General features: G+C 38.7%; 2 protein-coding genes across 2 annotated transcripts; one reads left to right on the top strand and one right to left on the bottom strand.

The window, feature by feature from the left end:
- The first annotated feature begins 3940 nt into the window (after nt 1-3940).
- tnnt2e (troponin T2e, cardiac) lies at nt 3941-14893 on the top strand. The gene is made up of 11 exons (XM_053314242.1): nt 3941-3981; nt 4072-4079; nt 8083-8113; nt 8215-8275; nt 8604-8720; nt 8840-8917; nt 10043-10156; nt 10278-10390; nt 10510-10600; nt 12691-12728; nt 14641-14893. Exons 1-11 carry the CDS (start codon nt 3941-3943, stop codon nt 14675-14677), a joined length of 729 nt encoding a protein of 242 aa, XP_053170217.1. The 3' UTR covers nt 14678-14893.
- A 1-nt stretch (nt 14894) lies between these two features.
- On the bottom strand, nt 14895-26346 carry LOC128385213 (dynamin-1-like protein). Its single transcript, XM_053344065.1, has 18 exons — nt 26245-26346; nt 25715-25856; nt 25202-25248; nt 25047-25118; nt 22828-22914; nt 22252-22414; nt 21964-22084; nt 21519-21650; nt 20622-20828; nt 20308-20428; nt 20001-20156; nt 19809-19898; nt 19575-19667; nt 18612-18665; nt 17256-17387; nt 17057-17166; nt 15995-16154; nt 14895-15881 (listed from the first exon to the last, which is right to left on the bottom strand). The coding sequence occupies exons 1-18, from the start codon at nt 26344-26346 to the stop codon at nt 15825-15827; spliced, it is 2046 nt and encodes a 681-aa protein (XP_053200040.1). The 3' UTR covers nt 14895-15824.
- Nucleotides 26347-26432: the final 86 nt, after the last annotated feature.

Below are 26432 nucleotides of genomic sequence, written 5' to 3'. Positions count from 1 at the left end.
TTAATAGGCTTTGTTTATTTATTTAATTAATACAATATTTCAATAAAAGCAACTATGACTCCGACTGATGCTGTCTTGTTTCACAGAGGGCAGAATGAGACCACCACTGTTGGGGAAACATTCAAATCTGATCAACTGAGAGTAGGTAAGGTGTTATAAAGTATGACCCAAGCTATCCAAGCATATTGGAGCAGTGAGCTGAACTTGATTTCGTTGGCAGACGAAAGTGCTCAGAGAGAGAATAAGCATGTGTTGTTAGTCTTACCTCATACCTAATACTTTTATGTGAAGCCCAGTAATGATTGTACAACGTGCAATGCATTAAAAAGACCCAATTTTAGCTCTGTCCCAATACATTATAATTAAGCTTCTTACTTTAAGTAGTGGTTTTCCCCTTCCCTTTGTTTGCCATGGCATACAATATAATATTATTGCTGATTGGAGTAGATTCATTCCATTTAAATGAATGATTAGTTCTCTTGATAAAACCTTAAATACAGTGTGAACAACTCAATGGTCCAAGCACACGTGGAGGTTCCATTGTTGGCCAAGTACGTGAACCTGATCAGATGAGAACATGACACGTTTCCAGATTTTCATTGTTGTGTCAGAGTTGTATGTTTTTGGGAGGTCCGACGTTTACACAATCTGATTTATTTTACTGTATGCAACATAAGTACACCAAACTCTGCTTAATGACAAGCCAGTTCTATATTGAAAATGCCAGTCAGGCAGTAAACTGAAGGCTTAAAAGACCCCTAAGTCAATTTTGTTTCAAAGACATTTCTTTAATTGAAAAATGTTTCAGTCCTTTACTTGATCCATCTATCACCCTAAGCGAATCACCCAAAATTTAAAAAATAAAATAACATTTAACTTACCCAAAGACCTATCTATCCATTCATATTGTTTCAGTATGATTTACCTGGTTTTGTAGATATCTGCCATCACTCCAATACAGTGGAGCTAAATGGCTATCAGTTTTGGCACTCAAAGCACCAAAGGAATACATTCAAAAAACTCAAAAGTAATGTCCCTATAGAACTCATGACCCAAAGACTCAAGATAATCCACAGGCTTTGTTGTGGGCAGTTTCCTACACATTTTTTTTTTTACCAAATTATATCCCCCATATAATGAATTGAATCACTCTGACAAAATACTAACACAATACTGAAAAGCTGGAAACTGGTCATATCCTCATCTCATCAGGTTCAGGTACTTGGCCAACAATGGACCATCAGGTATGCTTGGACCTTGTTGTGCACAACGTATATATTTCATATAGATTTTATCAAGAGAAATAATTATTCATTTAAATGAAATAACTCTACTCCAATCTTATATCGTATATCATGGCAAACAATGGGGAAAGTCTTAAAGTAAAAAAACGAAAGGGAAGGGGAAATCCACTACTTAATGTGACTAGCATTATAATGTATTGAGCGAGTGAGCCAAAATTGGGTCTTTTTAATGCACTGCACGTTGTACTATTATTACTGTGTTTCACGTAAGAGTATTCATGAGGTAAGACAAACAACACATTCTTATTCTCTCCTGCCAACAAATCAAGTTCAGCTCACTGCTCCAACATATGCTCATACTTTATAACACTTTACCTATGTTCAGCTGACCAGGTTTGGATTTTTATTTTTCCCCAACACTGTGAAGCATTCTACCCTCTGTGAAACAAGATACAGTAGATAGTTGTGGATTTTTAAGTATTTAAGTACATTTTTGAAATAAATAGATAAAGCCTATAAAACTTAGATGCCATCTTCCTTCACCAATGTGGTTTACGCCTCTAAGGAATTCCACAAGTGTTGGGCTTCCCTCTGACTGAAAAATGAGCTGAATGGCTAGCTGACTGGGGGGCATTTAGATTGGTCTAAGTCACTGGTTTTGAAAGCAGAGTCCAGGGACTCCCTGGGATCCTCGAGGGGGTTCCAGGGGTCCCCATAAAAACGGTGAATAGTTATATTTTTACAATGTATTATATTAATTTAAATTGCTGAAGTAAAAATGTATCCAAAGGGCCTATTCTGTATACCTTTTATTAAATGTACAAAATTATCCTATTCCCTTATACTATTCCCCAAATGTCCTATTCATAAGGCTTTTTCTTGATTTTTTATTGGCATTAGGGTGACTTACAAATGTAAACTAACATTAACCTAGGTTGTAGCTGTTGGTTAGCCATGAAAAATATATATTCTTACTTACTAACTTAGCGGACTGACAGTTAACATCAGTACACCTAACGCTAATGGCAGATTAGTGCAGTTTAAAATATATTTCTAGCCAAAGGTAAGACATGAAACTAATGTTACATAGCTTGCTAATATATAGTATTTGTACCTTGTGTTTAGAGTCCATGGAGAAATTAAAACATGAAGTCCTATCAAGAACATGGGGTAGCGTGCCCACAGTCTCTTGTGGCCAAAATGAGTATTACAACAACAACAAAAGGACACTTGGAAAAGCAAAATCTTTTCTCTACTGTTTTTAAGTCATAAAGGAAGGAGGGAGAACAAGTTATATCACACTTACAAAGTGGATAATCCGAATGTGTTAATAAAAACAAAAAAGAAAATTTGAAATTGGTATGAAGAATTATTGCCCTTAAGTTCACTAGGCCACACCTTCAAAAGTTTGGTAACCGATTACAGACAAACAACAAGCGATACCAAAAATGATCTCGTAAGTTTTATTCAGGATAATCTAAATATGGTATGTACCAAGTTTGGCGAAGATTAGATGAAATACATGCTAACAACCAAAAAATGCTGGGCGTGGCCTCTATCAGCCAAATCCATATTGTCCAAGGAACATACTGCAGTCAAAACATAAAACATGTAATAACTGACCACATTGTGGTACTATTGGTCCCATGTTTAACCATGTTAAGCATTTCCACTTCTGAGTTATCAGCTTTCAAACATTCCTCCCATAGAGTTTAGAGTTCTTATAAATTGTATTATTTTAGAAAATTATATAAAATCACTGGAATATGCTAGAAAGAAGAATCATAGCATACATGTCCTTAAAGAGCTAAACATTTTAATATTTGAATGGTTTCTGTTACTGAAAGTATGGAGAAGTAGTTAGTGACTGAAAAACATACAGAAAAATAAATCTTTGAAAAATGGTATGAATGCTAACATGATTTGCATGACTATCAGACTAAATCACACTTATTATGAGGAACATTTCTTGCAGCCTAGTACTTCAAAGCTATTTGAGCACCTGGTAAATTGTTTACGAGTGTACATATCCAAGTCAGTATGAAATGTGTAGCTTCAGATGCATCAGGCGTCCCTAAAGAGCTCATGCAGCCCTGGAAGTTCCAGCGCTGTTCAGACTCTAGTCAGCTGCCTGTAGCCTTGTTGAGTGCCAAGAGGAAATGGCTGAGGATTAGGCCTGGAGCTGTTCAAAGCCCTGGGCCTCTGCTAGCAGTGCCCATGGTGGAATCATTTCAAATTCTACAATTGCTCCAATCTCACAGTATGTAGCCAATTTTTTTGTTGTTGTTGTTTTTTAAGGTTTTAGTTTAGTTGTTTGCACAAATGATAAAAGTACTGACTTGAGAAGAAAAGAAGAGAAATACAATCCATCTGTCCGAGGGTAAGAAATCTCGAGGGCTTGTGGAAACATTACCGTCGATAAAATACAGAGGAAAATATCACAAAGACAAACAGCAATATGAATCAAAGCAGGGGAAAACATTACAATACAAGCAGAAATTGAGAGGCATGTGGTGATTATGTCTCCCTGTGTGTCAGTTCTGCATGAAAACTCATTTATTGTCTCAAAACAAGGAAATTCATTAAAAATGGTCTCCTGTGTGGTGAATTGAAGTTTTCTTTGTTTGTTTTTTTAAGTTTTGATGCATCGTCTGTTGTCTTCTCTCATGCTCAGGTAACTGTAATTGTAATCCAAGATGGCTGACGTTGATGAAGTTGTTGAGGTTGAGGAGGTCCAGTAAGTATCTTCATAATATTTTAGAAGCATTTCTGGTATGTATTATTCTGATTTAGATTGATCACTTATCTTTTCTTATGTTCTTCTCAGGGAGGAAGGTAAGCGGAAACTTTGAGAACATTCATTTGTTGTTTTTTTTTGGAAAGCAAAATGTCACTTTCATGCTACACTAAGCTGACCTGATTATGTCTGCTCAGAGGTAGAAACCCAGGAAGAGGAAGGTAAAGGCTTCTGCATGGCTTCACGTGTATCGTCTTGTTTCTGGTGTGTCTGCTGCCAGTGATGAAAGCCATAGCTAGAAGAGTGTGTTTTCTTTTTAGGTGTTAACACTTCATCTTCACTTCATAAAACACTTCATCTGTAACTTTCATTTTTTCATCAGAATCATCTCCATCTCATTTTCCGTACTGCAGTGTTTGGTTTATCTATATACTTAGTGTTCTCACAATGGTTGCATGGAAGGTTTTGTGAAAAGGCTACCTGCCAAGACAAGATTTGATTCATTCTGATCAAATTTGACTTATGGTTGGGTAAATGGTATTGGGTGAAAGACTGTATGTTGCATTTAGTATTTCACTGCATGCTATTATTATTAACAAGCCCTATGATATATGCAGTAAAAACTTACTCCACTCTACCTCACAACCTGTATTTGGCTGTCATGAATTAGGTAAGGAGATTGATACTACTTTCATGTTTGTTCTTTAAATATGTAGCTGGAGCCTAGCTTAGCTTAGTAACAAATTCCGTAAAACCTCTCTGTTGTTTTTATGCAAGACCCAAAGAGGTTAATTTGTATAACAACACATTTCCTACCCCATTAATAATCTCTCAACCTCCTACATTTATCTTGTGACCCAATGGAGGAAGATAACGTACCTGGCTACACCTCAACCTCCTTTAGCTACAACAGTAAAATGCAATGGTCCATTTTAAGGGTTTTTTAAATGTGTAGTGTGTAGAATTTAGTGGCATTTAGCGGTGAGGTTGCAGATTGCAACCAACTAGATACCTGCTTCCCTTTTAAGTATGTAGGAAACATGATGGTCGCAAAGCTCACAAAAGGCCCTCTCTAGAGACAGAGTTTGGTTTGTCTGTTCTGGGCTACTGTACAAACATGGCGGGCTCCATGGAGAGGTAACCTATGTAGATATAAAGTAAGGGGTGGTTTTTAACCCATTAAACCTCCTGAAACAGTGCAAACAATGCATTAAAATATTATTTTTTATCCCCTAAAACCCATTAATTAAAACCTAAATTCACTATTAATAGGTAAATTAGTGGAATTTTAAGATAGAAAGTATAGTATATAATAAAATATCAATCACAGCACAGCAAGTACTTTATACTACAAAACAGAACCCTTGCTTGCAATAGTGTTTGAACTTGTATATGGTGGTACATAGATAAAGCAGCTGAGTAGTTTTTTCACCTCTGATACACTACGCATTGGTTAAAAATGAATGAAATGTGACAAAGTAAAGAGAAAACGATGTCTGTGAAGATTCTCAGTCATCCAGGTCATGGTTATCAAAGAAGGGTTGAGTCGAAGGCAACTGAACCCTCGATTCAACCCTCCTTGGATAAACACAAAACATGATTGAATTTTTCTTGTGTCGAGATTTTTCTTTTGATATCGGACATGTTCCACGCAGCTCCCGGGCTCAGTTTGTGATCATTCTGGGGTTTTTTGCCTTTGTTCAGAATGAATGTCAATGTACAACAGTACTGGTTTCAGTCCCTCCCAAGAGACAATATCATAGTGTTCAGAGTTTGACCAAATCCCAGCCTCAAGCTGCTAGCCCGAATCTCATTGATCCACTAATCCATATTTTGTTCACTCAGTCATGGAGACAGTGAAAGAAGGTTTTATGACTTGTTTTTGTCTGTAAATAACACTGTAGATTTTTTATTTATTTTTACTTTTGTGGCATATTATAGTAGAGCATTTTGTGTTTGTACCATACTTTTGTTTGTCTTATTTTTGACTGAAAATGAGCAGAATTTGGTTTCATTAATCATTTTGTTTTTGTTATATAGAGGAGGCCGCACCTGAAGTTGAAGGTAATAATCTTTAAACATTTTTCATAATTCCTTATACAAAAAACAATATATATAAAAGGATAAATATAGCTATAGTGTTCCTGTACCATTATAAACATTACACACATACTCATCCACTGAACTATTTTCATCAACATTAGATTGTAGAAACTCTTTCCACACAGAGCCTCCACTCCCACATTACAATAAAAATGGGATTATCTTCTCAGTCACTTCTCATTCACTTCAGCACTATTCATTAACTTATATAAACACAAGCTTTTTCATGTTCAGTAGTCACTAAACGCTGCTGTTTGGCTGCAGACGAGGCACCTGCTGAGTTAGTATTTGATGAATCTCACTGGAATATGAGATGTCTGCTTTGTGAAAATTGTGACACTTACTCAAATTAAATAGCTAGAGTATGGTCGAGATTTTTGCTGTTTTACCGATCAACAAATTAGCATTTCAGAGATTTTAAATTTTGATACCTTCTACACACCATTCATGTCTATAAAATGTTTTCCAGTATATCATAAAAGATTTGAAATGCATTTTCCGATGACTATGAGACATTTCTAATTATATTTTTGTGCTTATTTTCACTTCAGAACCTCCTCCAGCAGAAGGTAATGACATTTTTCTTTGCTGTAATATTCTTTGGCAATATAATACAACAACTCCAACAAATTGCTGTTTACATTAAGCATAAGACGCAATATATCACTTAAAAATGTGATATATTCCATATGGTACATGCTTTTTTATCTTCATCTGCAGCATGTTTAAGCTAAGAATGTTGTTTTAGGTGACATTAACATTGTAGAGCAACATTCACTGATGACATTTTTCTTCATTCCCTGCATTGATCACAACCAACTGTCTTTTCAAATTACTTTCACAAAGAGCCAGCAGAAGAAGGTAATATAGTCTCTGTTTAAACTTTTCCACTGTATCACTCTGGTTTGTGCATCCAGGCATATTTTACAGTCATTAGTTGGGGAAAGAAGAATAAGTCGTTTTCATCTCTTAAGCTCACTGTTACTGATGAATTCATATGTAGTATTGTAATATTCACTCATGCATTACTTATTCCAATAATCAGTTCCACACTTTTATAAAAGCATTCCCTCCACTGTCTGATAACCGGATTTTTTCGAATTTAAATTAAACTAAATATAACCAATATGACACGCATATAAAAATTCTTTAGAAGTTTAAGCTTTCTGTTTAAAATTCTGAGGAGTCCCTCTTATATGTTTCATATAAAAAATCTGTAAAGTTTAATAATGATAAAATGATTTATTCTTTTCTTACTGCTGAGGCACTGACATGTTTTCTGTCTTTTTCTGCAGAGCCTTCACCCGTAGAGGAAGGTAGAGTACCTCAATAAGGAAGATGTTATTTTGCAATCATTTCTGTAGTTTCACACGGATGCCTTTCGTTTTCAATTGTCCACTGGATAACTGCTGCAAGCCTCAGCTTGCTCTGTCAGCTGTGGTGTGCTGTCCAACACACACACACACGCACACACACACACACACACACACACACACACACACACTTAGTGCTGCCAAAAATAAATGTTGTATTTCAAAAACAGATCTTAAGAGACCATGAAAAAAAAACCTTTTCGCACTGAGTGTCCTGGATTTCAGCATGCTGTCACACATGCTGTTCTTTTTATGATGACTGTTTTGGACATCATGTATGAAATGATGTTTTTTTGTAAGAAATAAATTGACTATATATATAAAGAATTCAGCAAGATTATTTGTTCCAATAATTATTCACTTATATGGTATTTGTCAACGTGTGTGTTTGTCTTCTGTTGCTCTTTGTGTGTGAGAGTGAGTCATTAATAATCTTTCGCTTCAATATTTCCTGCTTGTAGGGGAAACCCGTGGTGAGTGAGTGTTGTCTTTTCTATGAAAGATCAAACTGTTTGGCTAATTATTTATAAATGAAACTAAGATTAAACAAAGATAGCCCTATCAAATAAGCAAAATCAATATTGCATTGAATACTGAATTTAACTGTGGTTATCTTCTCTTTTTGTTATCACAGATGAGTCTAAACCAAAACCAAAGTAAGTCTTTTGTCATTTGAGTTTTAATCAGTCCACATCATTCAACTGGTGATAAACTGGTTGTGTTCTTATTCTAACCAAGAAGTGTTATTCTATTGTAGGACATTTGCGCCACCTTTAGCTGTGCCAAAGATACCTGAGGGAGACAAAGTTGACTTTGATGTGAGTAATTTATTATGTTTTAAGCAACAAAAAAACTCTCACATACATTTATGAACATGTATGATTTGTCTGTGGAGGTGTGATGAGCAGATGTTTTTCATATTTTACTGTATACTCAATGCATATCTGCTGATTTCTCAGTATGCATAAATGCTTGTGACCTTCTATGTCTACATTTACAAAGACATATGCTGCAGTAGTTTAGGGTTAGGACTTTAGGCCTCCAGTTTAGTAAGCCTAAACTAAAGTCTTTATGGGGTTTTGGGAATGCATGTCATGAGGGTCCTCAGGAGCATGTCAGTACAAATATGTCTGCATATGACCGCAGGACATCCACAGGAAGCGTCAGGAAAAAGATCTGTCTGAGCTACACTCCCTGATCGAGGCCCACTTCATTCAGAGGAAGAAGGATGAGGAGGATCTCATCGCTCTTGTTAACAGGATCGTAAGTCTCCCAGGAAAGCATGCCAGACCACTAGAGTGATGCACTACCCAGCAAACAATTACACCGTGTACTTCTGTGTATGTGTGTGTGTGTGTGTGTGTGCGGGCATGAATGTGCAGGAAAAGCGTCGTGCTGAGAGGGCTGAACAAGTGAGGATCCGTACTGAGCAGGAGAAAGAGAGGCAGGCTCGTCTTGCTGTGAGTTTCTTCTGATCTCTGTCTTATACTTTTCAGGACCTGGACTTACATAAAAAGAGTGCCCAGTACACAATAACCGCCACCCTGGTAGTTTCACCCAGCTTCCCAATCACAATCAGGGTGTCAAGTATGAGTTTATGCTGGTGAGGAATCTCCTCTGGCTGCAGGAAGTGGCAGATATAAGCTCCTAAACAGCAGAACACAAACACTATATTATATATAGGCCTGCTATAAAACAACAGAGAAAGGCCAATATTTTAAAATGAGTGTATTTTATGTATTTTACTGATGTCACATTATGAAATTGCTTGGCACTACTGTAGCTTTAATCTCTCTACAAATGAAATAGATGTAGATCAACATGGATCAAGTCTTTGCCTTTGAGAGACTCAAGTATATTAAGTATTATTCTGTATATTAAGACAGTGGGTAAAAATGCTGTAACTCATTGAGTATCTTCTTCTTGCTTTAAATCATTTATAAACAATGTTTTTATTATAATAGTGGGTCAAATAACTGATGTAAAAGAGGTCATAGTTCTGTTGACCTTTATAGTGTTTTTCAGCTCGTTGTTTTGGTTTTTCTGGCTCTCAAGTTTTATTTTGGTTCACTCTCATTACTCTCATAACACAGTTTTCAGCTAAAGCAGGCTAAAAATCCATGTTACACTTCCTGCAAGGCACCAAACAAGCTAACAGACAAAGTAAGTGATTAGCTGTTGAAGATAGTTGGCCACAAAAAAAGAAGATATTTCCCAAAGGAGTAAGTGAATACCTAAAATAGAGCTAAAAGGAGAGTAAATATTAGGGTTACATTCACAAAGTGGCCAGAAACACAACTCCAAATGAGTTTTATATGGCTGAAACAGGAAATGGTATGCCAAAATTTTCGCTAAAACTCAAAATTGTTCACAGGCTTGTTTTGTTGCCTCCAAGTAGGCAAAAATCAGCTTTTGAAAGTTTCACTTGGCAAACAATAAACAATATCTTGTTCCTGAAAATGCTTTTCTTGCAGTAACAGTAGTTAGCCTTTTCCTTCAGGATTGGCTGAGTAGTTAGACAAAGAAGGTGGACAGATGGTGTGTTTGTTTTCTCCTGTGACCGTGTCGTACAATCTGTACCGCAGGAAGAGAAGGAGAGGAAGGAGATGGAGGATGCACGTAAGAAGCAGGATGATGATGCCAAGAAGAAGAAGGCTCTAACAAACATGACTCAGCAATATGGTGGCGTCCAACAGAGGGTCAGTTATCACATAAGCATGCAGATACACACATGAAAAACGGTTGCCTACTTTGTGCTGATTTACAAATTTGCTGCTGTCACACAATATATTCTCTCTTCTTCTTCTTTGTCAAATCCAGCAAGACGGTAAGAAGGGAGCAAAGAAGCAGACAGAGAGAGAGAAGAAGAAGAAGATTCTGGCGGACAGGAGGAAGCCTCTCATCATTGACCATCTCAATGAGGACAAGATGAAGTAAGGAAGGACTCAGACCACTTTTCTCCACATTTCCAATCATGTGCAAGTGGTTTGATTGTTTCAGCACGGTCAATGAGTTTTCTGTGACTAAAATCCTTCTGGTTTTTGCTCTAAAGGGAGAAGGTCAATGAGCTGTGGCAGTGGCTGCTGACACTGGAGGCTGAGAAGTTTGACCTTGGCGAGAGACTGAAAAGACAGAAATATGATGTAAGTACTTTGCCTCAGGGTGTTCATGTGCCCATTGCCCCGTGAAATGACAAAAAAACCTTTTTTCCTCCTCTTTTTTTAATTTGCACTTGTGGAAAAACACAATTTTACAACAAGAGGGCCAGTGTGGAATTCAGTCTGGTTTAATTAAGTTGGGAAACATTTCGCCATTTTGGGAAAAGGTTTACTTATTTTCTTGCTAAGAGTTAAATGAGAAGATCAATACCAATCTAATGTTTGTATGGTAACTATACAGCTACAATGAGCAGCCAGTGTCCAGGCTTTAGCTTAGCATAAAGACGGAAAACATTGGGGAAACAGCTAGTCTGGCTCTGTCCAGAGCAATATAACATGTTAGTTATTATTAGTGTGCTTTAGATTATGTTTCCAGTCTTTATGCTAAGTTAATCTAAACAAAGTCTTGACTGTAGCATCATATTTTAAGGACAGTGTCACAAATCTACAGTCCTCCCTCTATGAAAACGTGTTTTTAAACGTTTATCTGAAGTTAATATGAAGCTTCAGCCATCCAAATGTGTCAAATCAAGTAGATATCTTTCAAAATTCTTTATAGAGCAAAAGTCCCTCTTTTTGTTACTATACAAGCACAACAGGGAATCAAAGAGGGAATTTGATGTTAAAAAGCCTGTAAATGTGACACAGCAAGAGTCATATCAGCTAGCTTTTAAGTTAATTTTCAAATAAAATGACCAATATGAACAGGAGGAATGATTACATATGGACACCTGACTGTGGTTTTAAGACAGCCTTGAAAAATTGTGAACTTGTGCTTTAACATAGTGTTATATGAGAGTTGTATTAAGAAAGCTAATAAGCATATTTCCCAGAATGTCAAACTATTCCTTAGGTCTTTGCTCACAAAATAGGGCAATTTCAAGATATAATTGTGTATAATAAAAATGTCATCATCATGCCTAAAGTATCAAATTAGCTACAATATATTTACAACATAACCTGATTTTGTACTAATATCAATCTAAATTATGGGATAAAATGATAACAACTGACAATGTATGGAAACCAGCCTACAGCCCTAAAGAAAACAGAGAATAAGAAAGCTGAAATGGTTTGTTCCGTATTTGTAAGTGTGGGGCTTTCCTGACTCCCGAGGGCTCCTATCTAAAATGAATGTGGCTTGACTTCCAGATCAATGTACTCCAGACCCGAATCAATGAGCAGCAGAAGTTGTGAGTAACTGTTAATGAGGAGTGTGGTCCTCACGGTTGTTGTGTAGTTGTGCTGCCTGTGTGTTGAAGGGTCACAAAGCGAGTCTTCGGCAGTAGGAACAAAGCTGGGCGACCACTGAGTGACTGAGATTCAAACAGCAGGTGAAACCGGTGGTGTGTGTTGATGAAAAAGCCTGCAGGAGCTGGCATGTGGTTGTGTTTAATCCAGGAATTCAAGAGAAGTCCCAAGAGTCAGGTATTACTGGTATTATGTGCTGAGATTTAGTCAGTATTGTGTCCCACTTAAAAAAAAGACAGAAACTTTAAAGGAATAGTTCCATAGTTAGGGAGTTAGAGGAGAAAACACCACTCTTCACTCTGTAAGTGGTATCCGTTTTCTCCTCTAACTCTCGGCAAGAAAGCGACAAGTGTTCCTTTAATGTGTCCGCAAGGGTTGGTTATGAAAAAGTTCACGATAATCTGCAAAAGAACTTTTTTTTTTTTTTTTTTACTTTGTTTGAATTCACAAAAAGAAAAAAACCTGCCTGTGTTGTCACTTTTTGTCCAACTTTTGACAGCCATATTTTGATCTGAAGCCACATTTTTCTGTCAGGGCAGTGTCTCATCCTTCATTTCTACATGTAAAGGACAGTTTTGACAGCTTATGATGCAAGTGCAACTTTGAGTCTGTGGCATTCCCCTTAGGATTTAGTTATTCGGTCAGGTGAGTCGAGCAGACGAGAGGTGAGTCCTCGTCACAGATGAAAGCATCTTCGGGTCAACCCGCGCTGCTGAGCTCCTCTTTAGGGCCACGAGGTCCGTTCTTTGTCTCTGCTGGTGTCCGCTTCTGTCTGCTGTTGTTCATGTGCTTAGCCAGTCCTCCGTGTTTGTCCCTTCTCATAGATCAGTGTGCTCCTGGCTCGTGTTCAGGACCACCAGAGGTAAGTAGCCATCTTTGAGCCACGCCTTAGATTTTTTTCAGGAATGTGGCTCAAATCTTTTTTTTTTTTTTTTTTCTAAAGCCATGAATGTAGCATTCGGCTGGCTTTAGTAAGAAAATGGCATTTGATGCTCATTTTCATTTAAAGAGCCTCGGGAAATGTATATATTTCTGAGAATTTTATATTTCTGAGAAACTCTGAAGTGCAAAATCTGTTTTTTTAAAGCATAATTTGGTATTTGATACAAAACTGAAACACTTTCTTTATTATAATCAACATGTTACATTATCTCTTGCACCCCAAGGCCTTTAAGTCACATCATCCTACTTAATATAAAATGGGAACATTTAACATGTGAGCATAGATTAACATAGGTGTAGAAATAACTGTGCAGCACAGATGGAACCTTCCTATGGCTGTAAACAAGTATACAACACATGCATAGTGTGATTGTTACCTGCTTCATACAGCCATGGAAAGGGTCAACTCTGTAGCAAATATTCTGTTTGGTCCTTTTGAGTTTTAAGGCAAGCATGCAGTAACTATTTGACCATCCTGCACAGGTTTCATACTTCATATACTTTATTCCTTTTTAACCAATGTAGCAAGTGTTCCTCCCTTCATCTATTACTCAACATCCATCTTAACATCATCATCCCAGCAGTCTGAAAACATTGTGGCCCTGATCCACAGCTATACTTGAGCTCTGAAGTTGGTAAAATAGGGAAGCTGTGTTAGAGTGAACAACATCCCAAAACCAGATTGGATCTCCACATCAGTCATGAGTCCTGTTGAAATATCTTTGAGCTCAACAAGCCATAAATGCTCATTTCTTTGTTAAAACTCCTTTGTCTAACAGTTCCAGTTACAAAATGTAAGCACCGACCTTATCGGAATTGGAAAGTTAAGTACGTCAGAGTTTAAGGCAGAAAGCGAGATGTCTGTTGACAGTTGAATCAGCTGGTAAGTGTTCACGTTTCAAGTCAAGTATCTGGTAGATTAAGCTGTGGGTGGATCAGGTCTTTTGGGCAAAGGCGCCAAAAGAGAACAAAGGGAGCGTATCAAAGGTAAGACTGCTGCTGAGAGAACGCAATCATCATTTCCCAGACATTTACCATCTGTGTCCTGTGCAAATCTGTGTGCTCTGCACTCATCTAATAGCATGATGCTTTGGTGTTTGTCCTCTTACCTCTTTCCATCCATCCTTTCACTCCAGTTAATTCTCTTTTGTATCTACTGTCATTTTCTTAATGGAAATTACCTTATACAGGGAATATGCATTGAAGAAATGTTGCACTTTAGCACACACGCATGAATATGTAGCTTATGTCATACACTCAAAGGGCTGGGTAATGCTTATTTGTAATGACTGTAATATATCCAGACCTTCAGGTATTGAAAAATTGTACATCCTGTTACCTGGCATTAAATACTTGTTTAGCTATTTACTTCATATACAAAATTTCCTCAAATGTATTTTCCCAAATTGGCACTATTCATCAAACCAATGAGGAAAAAATTAATACATTTTAAAAATGGGCAATGGCAGTTATGTGATTGGCTATTGCTTAGGTCTGAATGAGTGGTCAGCTTATCACATAGACATTTACATTTATAGATCATATTAATGAGCTTAGTTTTAAAAATGTATGGGATTATTGAATATTTTAAATTTTTAATACTATTATCAATGTTTTTTAAATATCTTATTTATTTACACTTTTTACCCTTTGGGCCTCCATACCACATCACCACTATAGCATCAAAATGTCAAATGATACTCAGCCCTCCATATACACACAATTATAGTTAGGAGCCCACTTGAACAACTAAAGACATTGTAGAGATGGACTTAATATGCATTTATGCACACATGAACTTAACTGTTAAATATTTGTCTGTGACTCAACAGCGCCAAAGGAAGAGGCAAGGCCAAGAGCAGGAGATAAACGGGCACATTAATGAGACCTCTTCAAAGAAGCGTCTGAAAATGAGCATCAGTGTTGAATTCAGTGATATAAACATACACTCAGAGGTTGTACACATAACCAATAAAGAGAATTGCGCTTTTGAGACAATGTCTGTTTGTGTTTACTTCCCAGCAATCCCCACTGTCTCTTTGTCAGTTTAAGAGCAAATGAATCCAAATCAGTCAGGTGGCAATAAAATACCTCAATTTATTCTTCTTTTGGGGACCATACACAGAGAACCACAGTGCACCATAATTTTCACATGTAGACCGCGATATGTAAACATAATTAAATCACTTACTGCAGTAAGCTGTAATAGTGCTCATCATAACATTAACCGCACACTTAAATACATTAAACACATTAATAAATAAAAGTTCTGGTGGCATTACAGTGTCAAGATTCTGGTCTTTCTACAGAGTACAGTGTGGTGACAACAGTGCAAAAATTAAAGTGACGGAGCATGTACACAGAGCTACGGTGCTGCGAGTCATCTTATGTATCTTTAATCCAATGAACCAATCCCTGCTGTATTGTTACACTATGATTTTGAGGTTCCATGGTTTCTGAGAAATGACAGCTATTCCTAAATGAAAAGGTTGCAGTTGAAGGGATGAATAATATTTTTTTTGATTTTATATAACCTGGAGCTAAAACATTTGCAGAAGGCTTTGTGGAGCTGCCAAACTAGCATCAAAACTTTCATTTCTACTTTACACCAAAGTCCATTTCCATACTGGTTAACCTCAGTGTGTCAAAAATGAGCAGCGCTTTGCCTTTGGCTGCCCTCATTATCTCCTCTAGGAGCAGTGGGTGGCAGCTACAGTTTCTAAAATCTTATCTTGAACATTATCTAACAGAGCCAGTGCATTTTCATATATTGTAGACAACACAAAGCGTATTTACTGGAGCATTTTAAATAAACAACTTGAATTAACTTACATTACTTTCAGGTAGCCGTGAGCCTATATGATACCTACGTTTGGGGCAGGGATCATACCAGTGCTTTTTCATGGTTACTAATCCAAAACTTCAAGTTCAGACATGATGAGTGCAGTCAGTCCGTTAGGCATGAGGTGGAGATAGCAGACCGACAGGATCAGGTACAGCTCTGTCAGGTGGTTTTTCACCACAGATGTGTCTCCCTGATCTCTGCGATCACCTGGCTGGCTTTCTGCAACGCCTGTGGACAAGATTAAAAAAAAAAAAAAAAAAAACACACACACACTGTAATGACCACAAGAACCTCAATTCAGCAGGGAGACCTAGACATTACACGGTGGGGGAGCTTGTTACCTGTAGCATGTCGGCGGCCTCCTTGCGCCGCTGGGCCATATCCTCCGATTCAGTCAGCAATTCGTTGAGGAGGCCAGATTTATACAGCTGGCCAACAAGCTCACTCTGGAGGCTGTCCTTCACATGGTTGACCAGGAAGTGCATCACTGCCTTCGGCACACTGCGGCAGAGAGAGAGGGAGAGGAAACAGACCGAACAGATGGTTGAGAACAAGGCGGCAAGATGGCCTGGTGATTGTGTTGTCCCCCAGATGGAGGGGCTTGGGTTTGACCCACCAGGTGGCTGTGCCTGTCCAAATATCGAGTCGTTTAAGTACGAGCTACCAGTTAAATATGAGGTATTTAACTCTATTAAGCTCTAGGGCGACCTACAGCCAAACAATACCGTCTCTTGTGGAGGATGGAAACCCCCTAAAAAAACAACCAGCTACACAATGACTGCAGCACACACACTAATTATGCATTGATTGTTAATTTTATGTGTATATTTTCTGGATGGTGTCGTTAGATTGAAGTTAACAATTTACAACCCTTGTGTGAAAACATTTTAAAGAGGGAAAAATACATTTTACAGAGACTTCTAATTCTCTAATTGTAGACAAATCCCACTAAATGACTCAAATCAGCAATTATTTCCGACTTCCCCAGACTGTGTGTGTGGCACTCAGCCCCAAGGCCATTGGGTTCCTACTGAAGATGAAGATCAGTAATTTTCTACAACAGCTGGGCACTGTAGTTTTTAGCAAACATTACTCAAACAGGAGGAAAAACAATATTTGTTTGTTTGTGACTATTTTCAGTTGCAGATTGATACATATTTGGTGCACTAGTCAGTATTTACAGCAGCAGGATGGTGTTTTTAACAAATAAACTACTGAATATGAGCTTATTGTAATAGAGGAATATTACACAATGAAACAGTGGCTCATAGATGTGTTTTTAAGAGTTTTTGGATAATAGATTTAACTACACAGGCACTTGTTATTAGGATTAGTTCCTTGTTGTTGTTGGTCTGTTCTTGAGATTTGTTTAACTTAAAAGATATTGAATATTACCAGCCTACCTGTCCTGGATGTTCTTGCGCACAATAAGGAAGTACGACTTGATGAGGCGTTCGATGACCTCACAGTCACGTTGCTCGCGTGATGACAGCTTCCTGGCAACTGGAACAGGCTTGAGGTAAGGGAAGAGAGTGTTTTAATGAATTGTTCAATGAAAAATACTTTTAATCTATTAAAAAAGGGGCAAGCTGATTGAGCTACCACATCGAGCAGGTTGACAGCTCCTTTAAGGGGGCTTCCAGGTCCTGAGCCCGGAGCATCCTCTCCTTTCTTCAGCATCCCCCTCCAGTTCCCTGTGCCGTCCTGCTCACCTTGTGGTCCTGCTGAGGGGGCCTGTGGAGCCAAAAACATGACCAAACAAGAAACACTTCATGGTGAAGGAATTTAAACCCTTATCACACCAATGAGGGCAAAAACTTTCACTTGTCATTAGGGACAGGGACAGGACAATTAGGGTGAGTAGCATTTACATAAAAAAGATAAACTTGGAGCTAAACATTCAAAACTGTGCACAGAAAAGCCAGTGACAGAATCAAATGTCTTTTTTTTGGAGATAAAATTGGATAGGTGCCTTCACTGCTCTCAGAGAATGGAAGTGAACTCAACTATTAATGCACCAGTTAAACAGAACACATGATAGGCACTGCGGTAATCATGGTCATTCCTCTAAAATATGCACTTTTAGAAGGAGGAGAGTGGTTTGGATAGATGGTGCACAGTGGTTAGAATATCCATTCTAACACAATTCCTATCATCTAAAGTAAAAAAGACAAGGCAACCAAAGCGTTAAGAGGTTGGAAAAGTAAACAGAGGGAGGAGAAGGTATTTTCTTTGAGACAGGTGGACCAACTTTGGGGGAAAACAGACTCTGCAGAAAACAAAAGCGGTTGTTAGTGCATGTCCACACAGGCTGAGGAAGAGCAAAACAAGAGCACAGCATCAGCAGACAAAGATCAGAGTGCATGCCAGCAGCCCATGCCCATCCATTACTCCATCCATTACTCCATCCATCCATCCAACCATGCTCCACCAATAGCCCCACAGCTAGCCAGGCACAGAGCCAACAGCTGCGTAAGTGCCCACCTTGGCACCGTCCATAACTGCTCCAGACGCAGGGGGCTCGCCAGAAACCACAGTTGGGCCAGCAGACTAGCAGGAATATGAGAGCGGAGGATGGAGAGAAAAAAAACAACACACTGAGAAGAAATGTGGAAAGACAGAGGAGAGGAGGTTGGCAGCCGAAAGTCATTTGAGAGAGAGAGAGAGAGAGAGAGAGAGAGAGAGAGAGAGAGAGAGAGAGAGAGAGAGAGAGAGAGAGAGAGAGAGAGAGAGAGAGAGAGAGAGAGAGAGAGAGAGAGAGAGAGAGAGAGAGACTTTCTGAGAAGGAGAGAGAAGATGCGGGATGAAATTCCTCGATGGAAACTATCCGAAGAATTTGGTTCACAGATCCTCATCCTGCAATTAACACTGCATAAATCGCCTTTATACGGGACGCTGCATACTGAAACTTGATATTAGAGCACACTTTGTTAGATTTCAGATTGTTTTTTCTTTTACCTTATCCCTGGGCACTGCAGCGGGCAGCTCTCTCATCCTGTTTCTCCTTTGCTCCTAAAAAACACAAAAACAGATGTCGGCAAAAATGATTAAAGCTCCGACACATTCTAGGAAAGTATGTAAGATCATTTACTGGAAATCACAGGATGAAAGAAGTTACCCTACTTCTCAAACAAATAGTTCTACCAATCATTCTGGATATTAAAGGCAGATTTCATCATTTAAAAGGTGCAGCATGCTGAACTTGGTGGCATCTAACAGAACACACTTGGCAGAAATGGAATATAACATATAAGTATGTTTTAATTAGTGTAAAATCAGCCAAAAATAAATAAAATTGTGGTTTCTCTGATGTGTTGCACTGCTATTTATCTACAGTAGCCTAGAACGGACAAACCAAACAGGTTTTTCGTTTTTTGGCCACCGTAGATTTCTTACATGCATGAGCAGGGAGAGTAAGGGTATTCAGGTGGTTGCAATCTGTGACGTTGTTACTAAATCCTGCACACTGGTCCTTTAACAGCAAAAATATTTTTGTACAACATGTATAAAGCCCAACCTTTCTAAATAAATAAATAAATAAAAATACAGAGTGAAATGGTAAACAAATTAGTTTCTGCATGATAAAATGCAATTACCTAAAATACACCTTACTTGGTAGAGGCGGGAGAAGGTGTAATGAAATTAAATATCTGTTTGTATTTATGTGGTTTGAATTAAACATTCCAGTCGATTATTTATTAGTTTGTTTTTGTCTGGCTACACAAATTCAGATGAAAAATTTCAGTGTTATATATCAAAAACTGTATTAGTGTTTCTCAGATTCCATATATTTAATACTTTTTCAAAATAATTATTAATTGATACATATAATGCATATCCTAACTTCTATCCTGTCCCTTTATCTATTCTTTTGCCAGAAGAATATTTGTATTTTGGGGGCATTTTGTTGTGAGTACAAACCTCTATGTTGTTATTCATGACCCCACAGGCATCTGCAAAGTCTGGGTGCTTAGTGTTGATGTAGGCCAGCTCAATAGCAACCAAGTTATGGACCTAATACAGGAAAGAAAGATAACTAAAGTCATTAAACCAGAACTCAAATTAAAATTCTCAATATAGCACTGCAACCTAAAATATGTTAACTTCAGAACATTTAAGCATGCACGCAAAAAAAGGAGATAAATGTGAAGGCACCATCTCATTTGTGATGGGAAGCCTCTTCCTCAGGAGGGAGGTGACAACTTCCACAATGGCCTCATGTAGCTTTGGGAATCTCTGCAGCTCCTGCAGGACAAAACAACATGAATGTAAAAGTGTGCGTGTGAGGGAAAGATAAATACACGCACTCCCTTCTTTGACTGTGGAGATGTAAGCAGAGCTGATTACTTGTGTGCTGTAGTTGCTGCAGTGCTGGATGATCCGCTGCATCTCCTCATGGACCAGCTCCACGCAGCGCAAACTGGGCTCCTCCAAGCGTTTCACCTGCTTCTTCACCAACAGCTCGAAGGAAACCTCAGGCACAAACAGGGAAGGGCGCGGGCCCTGATGTAGACAAAGGGGGTGGGGGGGAGGTTATCGATTAACCAGAGCAACTTGTGTTAAACAAGTAAACCGAAAGCAACAGAACATCGCTGGCAGGAGGAACTGCAGCGCTCCTGATGATGTGACATATAGAAAATGCACAAGCACTCACTGTTGCATTCCTTATAGCAGTTAGAATATCAATGGTGCTCAGCCCTCCCAGAGGATCCACTGACTCCAATGTTCTGCCAAAAGTCTCATGGAATATGTAACAAATTCTGGCTCCACCGCACCTGAAAAATAGCAGCAGGGGGATATTAGTTGTGGTGTGAACCCTGTGGCGTACTCTCCTGTCAGCTTTTCCTTCACAGAGGCTGTGCGTGCCTCAACTTACAAGTTGTATCATATTAAATGATGAAACCAGTGCAGTTGTTTTGCTCATTTTCACTGTGCTGGCTCAACAGCATCACCATGTGGCCAACTCACAGTTCTGCCGTCTCGATGTATTTGGCCGTGCCCTCGATGGTGTTGCAGTACTCTGTGGCGAACTTGGTGATGAGCTGGAGCAAGGTGGCGCTTTGGTCCTCGACTGGCTCGCCGTAGCTGCTGAGCAGGGACTGGTACTGGGCTGCCAGGACGTTGATCCGTGTCTTCAGCTCAGGGAGGCAGTCCCGGATGTGATGCATGAGTAACCTGACATTGTGACAGTAAAGGGCAGAGGCTTCAGTTTAGATACTGATATGTAAAATTAGATTCTGAGCCGTGCTTTGTTGAGTTACTTGTTTTTTTTTTGGTTTGTAATCTTGGATGGCTGACCAGGGCTGCCTGACAGTCACTGATGCTGACATGACATCATCTGCCCTGGTAACATGTCCATCTACGCAGTACATGTATCTGTGTCTACCTCTTTTTACATTCACTGTCCTGGAAAAAATTAACAACTACATATTCCTTTTTTCCCATTAAGAAAGGCTGCCAGTATCTGGTTCACACAGGGAATACTACCTAACCATCTGCACACTGACAGACTGCAGCACCATTCATTCAATTAAAACGACTTAACAAGCACCATTCTGAAAATGACATACTCATAATGACACACTTACTATTCATAAACCCTTTTAATTACAGCCCTGGTCCTTGTCTCTTCTGAAAGGTTATTCTTCAGAGGTTTCTGTCAAAAAAGTCTAAACTGGTCTAAGTAAAACTGAAAGAAAAAGGTACACAGTGTTCATTTCTTTCTTTTATCCGCACTTCTGCTGCAAAAAAAAGTGACAGTTGCCACAGTGATAGAGAGATCCTAAAATGATTCACACACACACACGAGAGAAGCATGCAATTATGTGCAGCTTATCATGGTAATATTTAGAAAAACATATTTACCTGTTGAGGGTTCTGGCCAGGTATTTGGTTCCGTTTCTATTGGCGAGAGATGGATATTTCTTCTGCAGGAAGGCATGTTCATCCCGAATGGCATCAGCGACAGATTTCTTATTGTTGATGTCCAACTGGCTTCTAAAAGTTCAAATACAACACAGCACTGACATTTAGTGCTGGGCATACAGAAAATAAAACTAAATGTCAATATACACAGAGAACCATCCTACATTATCCACTGGTGGAGCGGTCATTTCATTATATTTGATAATATTAAAGTGATTAAAGTGATAAAGGATAAACAATACATATTCATATATGACAACAAGCATTAAATATGTATTAACAGTGCACTCACTTATCTCTCTATATCATCTCCATTGTGAATAATGGATTATTTCATAATATATATTGTACAATCAATAAGTGTACAGTGTATTGTTTTACACACCTGTTCACTACTCCAATGAGGCCCAGTTTGACAGGAATGACTCTGCCCATCAGCACATCCATAGCATCAGTGCCAGCGTCCATAAGGTCCAGTTTGGTCACCACAGCCAGGGTCCTCCGGCCTGGTGAGCCGCATTCGTTCAAAAAGGTCAATTTTTGTCACAGTAAATGGCAAAAAGTCAGCAAATGAAGGTTGATTCTATTCTGTAAAAGTGCACTCACAGTAGTGGGAAATGAAGGAAATTGTCATAATAGTTTTGGAAAATGTCTTCCATTTAGTTTTTCTTACCGTCAGGATCGACCTCGCGGGCCACCTTGAGGGCCTCTGAGGTGGCCATGTCTGTGTTAGCAGCCGTGACAGCCAGGATGATACAGTTGGGGTTGGAGATGTGCTTCAGGATTAGATCTCTTATCTGAACCTCGATGTCCTTAGGCTGATCACCCACGGGCACCTGAAGGGAACAATACCAATTAAAGTAAAGACACAGTACATCTCAATTTGACTCGTTAGAAAACTGCAGCTGGGGATTTCTTGAATTAACACATGTTCAACCAGAGGGGAGGAACTAATGAGGGTGAAATCAAAGCCTGTATACATTCAGGCTTTGATGGTACATGGTTTAGAAGCATCAAGAGTTAATAACTCCCCGCAGTCTACAAATATCTAACACACAAAAGCACCAACTAGACTGGGATATTAACACCAATGACCATGCATATCACTTTTTGGGCTTTTATTGGGTGTTTTTTAATGAATAGTTGTATCTTATTAAAAAAAGGAAGTGTAGTATAACAAATTTCCCAGGGGGGGTATGAAATGATCAAAGGCTTGTCTTGAGGAGTAGGAAGTAGCAGCATGTGTTACCTTAGTGATTCCTGGCAGATCCACCAGTGTGAGGTTGACAACGTGAGGAGAAAATATCTTCAGATGAATGGGTTCATCACTGATCCCCTGCAGAAGGAGAAGAAAGAATAGACGTGCACTGTGTATTTAACAGCATAGTCACGTTTTAGAGAATAGAAATACATTAAAAAACATTTTAAAATCATTTTGGCAGAGCACAATCTTTTTTCTTTTCTTTTCTTTTTTACTACTGACTGTCAATTCTGATGATACCAATAATACTTTAGGTAATATTTCAATTCAGTTGGTGCTGTTTTTGCTAAGTGACAGGGGGTAAATTTTCCTCATACCCAGTGTGTGTCTCTAATGTATTAATGATACACTCGAGTCACGGAGCTAAGCAACCGTTTTTTGAAAGATAAATACCTGGTGATGTTTGAAAAACCCACAAGGTCATTTAACAACACTCATCGCTGTTCTGAATTCCTCAAAGACTTTTCTAAAATTCAGCTTGCTGCATAATTAATTTTTTTTTTTTTTTTTTTTAAAGACAGACTTTTGACCTGTTTCATTCATTACAACTATGTTTCCTATGCAGATGGCCTCCATCTTTATTTGGATTGGGAGAGACAGATGGAATATTTCTTCATCCAGATGTTCAGAAGGTATTTCAGGCTTCTGGAAATATGTTGAGAGCAGCGCTAAGTGTTAAATTACCTTCTGCGTTGGAATAACATCCCCCATGTATTGATCTTATAGAGAAACAGATGTATATCACTGTGTATTGAATGTAATGCTAAAACATGGAAGGCACAAACTGAGGCTTCTACAGCTGGCCTGGCATGGCTGAGGGAGGATGAAAGGTTAGACAAACATGGTTAACATCAGGGCCTGAGTAAGAATGGAGGACTGACAATAATAAGTGGTCTGGCAAGGCACAAAATTAGTACCAGTCAGCAGCCAAATGCTGGTAAAATATGCAAATGGATGGTAGATTTGCTTCACTCATCAGCCAAAAAAAAAAAAAGATGGTAATATATTGAGTGGCAGGGAATATTGAAACATTCACTAGCCATTTGGCCGCTGGACAAAAAAGTTAATTTTGCATCCTGTGATCTGTGGAATAAGACAGCAAGAATGACAGGTATAACTTTATGAAGGAGGGAGCAGATATAGAAAGGCAATTCAGGTCTGCTGGGAGTGTTGTGACTTCTGAATGGAACACTCACTCGTACTATTCAGAAAACTTAAGTTATGCAAATAACCCAACATTTTCTCTGAATCACTCTACGAGCACAGACAGGATATAAGATGCTGGGAGGAATCTTTTTCAATCAATAAGAGCAAGGCTGAGTTCTTCTAGCTGTCCTCCTTTTAGATTTTCTAGAAGGTTCTCCAAACCTCTTGAGCCTCTCTCGCCCTCAGCTACATGCCTAAAAATGTTTGGTGGGATTTTCCACTGTGGCCTCAAACTTCATAAACATATACACACTCTCTGTTGTAAGAGCCAGTTTCCTCAGCTCAGGGCTATTTCTAAACTAAAGCTTTACTTGCATCCTAGATTTGGAAAAATGTTATGTATGCTTTCATCCCTTCGTGTCTGGATTACTTTAACTCTCTCTAAATAATGTGTGTTAGTCACTAGTCCTTGGTTTGCCTGAAGCTAGCCCACAATTTACAGTTAGGCTCCTAAATAGCAAAAGAAAACAGGAACAAAGTGTATTTCTCACGTTCTGACCTTGCATTGCTGGCTGCTGCTGTAGTTTTGTTTTATTTATATAGCCTTGAACATTGCCTTATTATTAACTATTCATTACTTCAGATCTCCTTCACATCACCGGGTCATTAAACTAAATCCTTCTGTTGATCCCACACACTTGTCTGAAGTTTAAAATTAACCTACATCATTCATCTATGATCCACATGTTTTTATTGTGCAAACTTTTTGAATTAATTTAATTGTTTCATCTTTACACAATTTATCATATTGTTCTGTAGGAAAGCTCTTTCTTTAACTTCTTTTATAGTACTTTATAAGTAGATTATTTGTTTATCATACCACCCAGCAAGCAAACTGATACTACACATTTTATGGGAATAAACTGCATCATAGTTTTGTCATTCAGTCATTTTTGAGGTCATTGCTTAACAGTAGAGATGTAAGTAGGTGGTGCAGGAAATCTGGTATATATAGATAGAAACCATACAGAAAGACCCATACACCTCCATCCATGCCTCACCTTATTGTTCCCTGATATTCTCTCCGTTTCATTTTCAATTTCTTGCCTGATTTCATCAAAATCTGAGTAGATCTGCACAAAGACAAAAAAAAATGATAAAGACAAGCAAGACTTTAGACTGTTGATTAAATGTTTTGTATCATCAATATTCATACCTTATTTTTGGTGTGTAGAAACTTCCCCCATTCTTCACCTTCTCTGTCTGAGAAAGACATTACAACAGTATGTGTCAGAGTTTTCACTTGGCGCTCTTAAAGTAGGAAAGGACAGGTGTTAAACCTAAAACACAACTACTCTGAGCAGGAGGCTAACAGTAGAGCTACGAGCTGATGACTGAAGATGAAGTCTGAGGAGTGTGGCAGCAAGAATGAAAGTACAGTGCTGTAAAGGAGGGAGCAGAACTAGTAAGCTACTTTTAGGTTATCTACATGTGAAAACATCTGTGCAATGCACCTGTATGAAGCACAGTGCTTTTTCACACCCTGGCATCTGCAAGTGATCAGAAAGTGACAGAGAATCAACACAAGTGGATATGAATATGCTGGAAATCAAAACATGAAAGGCTTGTTCCCTCCACAGATGTGTGTGGACAGAAGAAGCCCAAAATAAACTGCTCAGTGGAGTCACTTTGTCTGATCCGCACAGATTAGAGGCATGTTATCGCCTACCGGTGTCATCATTCTTCCTAGCATCCCCAGGATCCACGTTGACCAGCTGGAGGATGAGAGGTCGCCTGGTTACGATGCCAGTCCCACGGGGCAGCAGGTCCCTGCCTACCAGGCTCTCCAGCACAGAGCTTTTACCACTGCTCTGGAAACACAAAGGACAGATAAAGAGGAGTTAGATGAGGGACAAAACAGAGAGGACTTCCTTATTTCACACACATGATCCTGATATATTGTAGACCAATGCACCTGTCTTTTACTCTCGCAATGACCTGATTGTGGATCTTAAAATAGGACTGATTGAGGATGATAGAAATAGACTTCACAGCTACTGCCAGTGCACATTTTACAAATTAGGTTAGCAGCAGTCCTACTAAACACGCAGAAACTACTTTAGTGTGTGAATGTAAAGCATAGTAGTAAATGACGACCTTCAGGTGTGTCTCCTCTGTTAATGTTGTCGTTATTTATGCATTCAGGTTATCAGGCTAGCATGACAGCCGTTCAAGATGCACACAATCACAGCATTTTACCTGAGTGCCCACTACTGCTATCTGCGGCAGCTGGATAATATCGGCGCCCACTGTGTTGAACACATCCTGCAGCTTGTTTATAACAGGAATAAGAGCCTCCATGCTCGCGTTTGGAGAATTAAAACGAATTAAGCAGCTATTTTCTTGATGGAGCCAAAGTCATTCAATGTCCCACCGACACCACCATT

The sequence above is a fragment of the Scomber japonicus genome, chromosome 23 (assembly GCF_027409825.1).
Source record: "Scomber japonicus isolate fScoJap1 chromosome 23, fScoJap1.pri, whole genome shotgun sequence".
NCBI lineage: Eukaryota > Metazoa > Chordata > Actinopteri > Scombriformes > Scombridae > Scomber > Scomber japonicus.
Note: the sequence above shows the minus strand (reverse complement) of the source record. Positions and strands in the feature narration are given on the sequence as shown.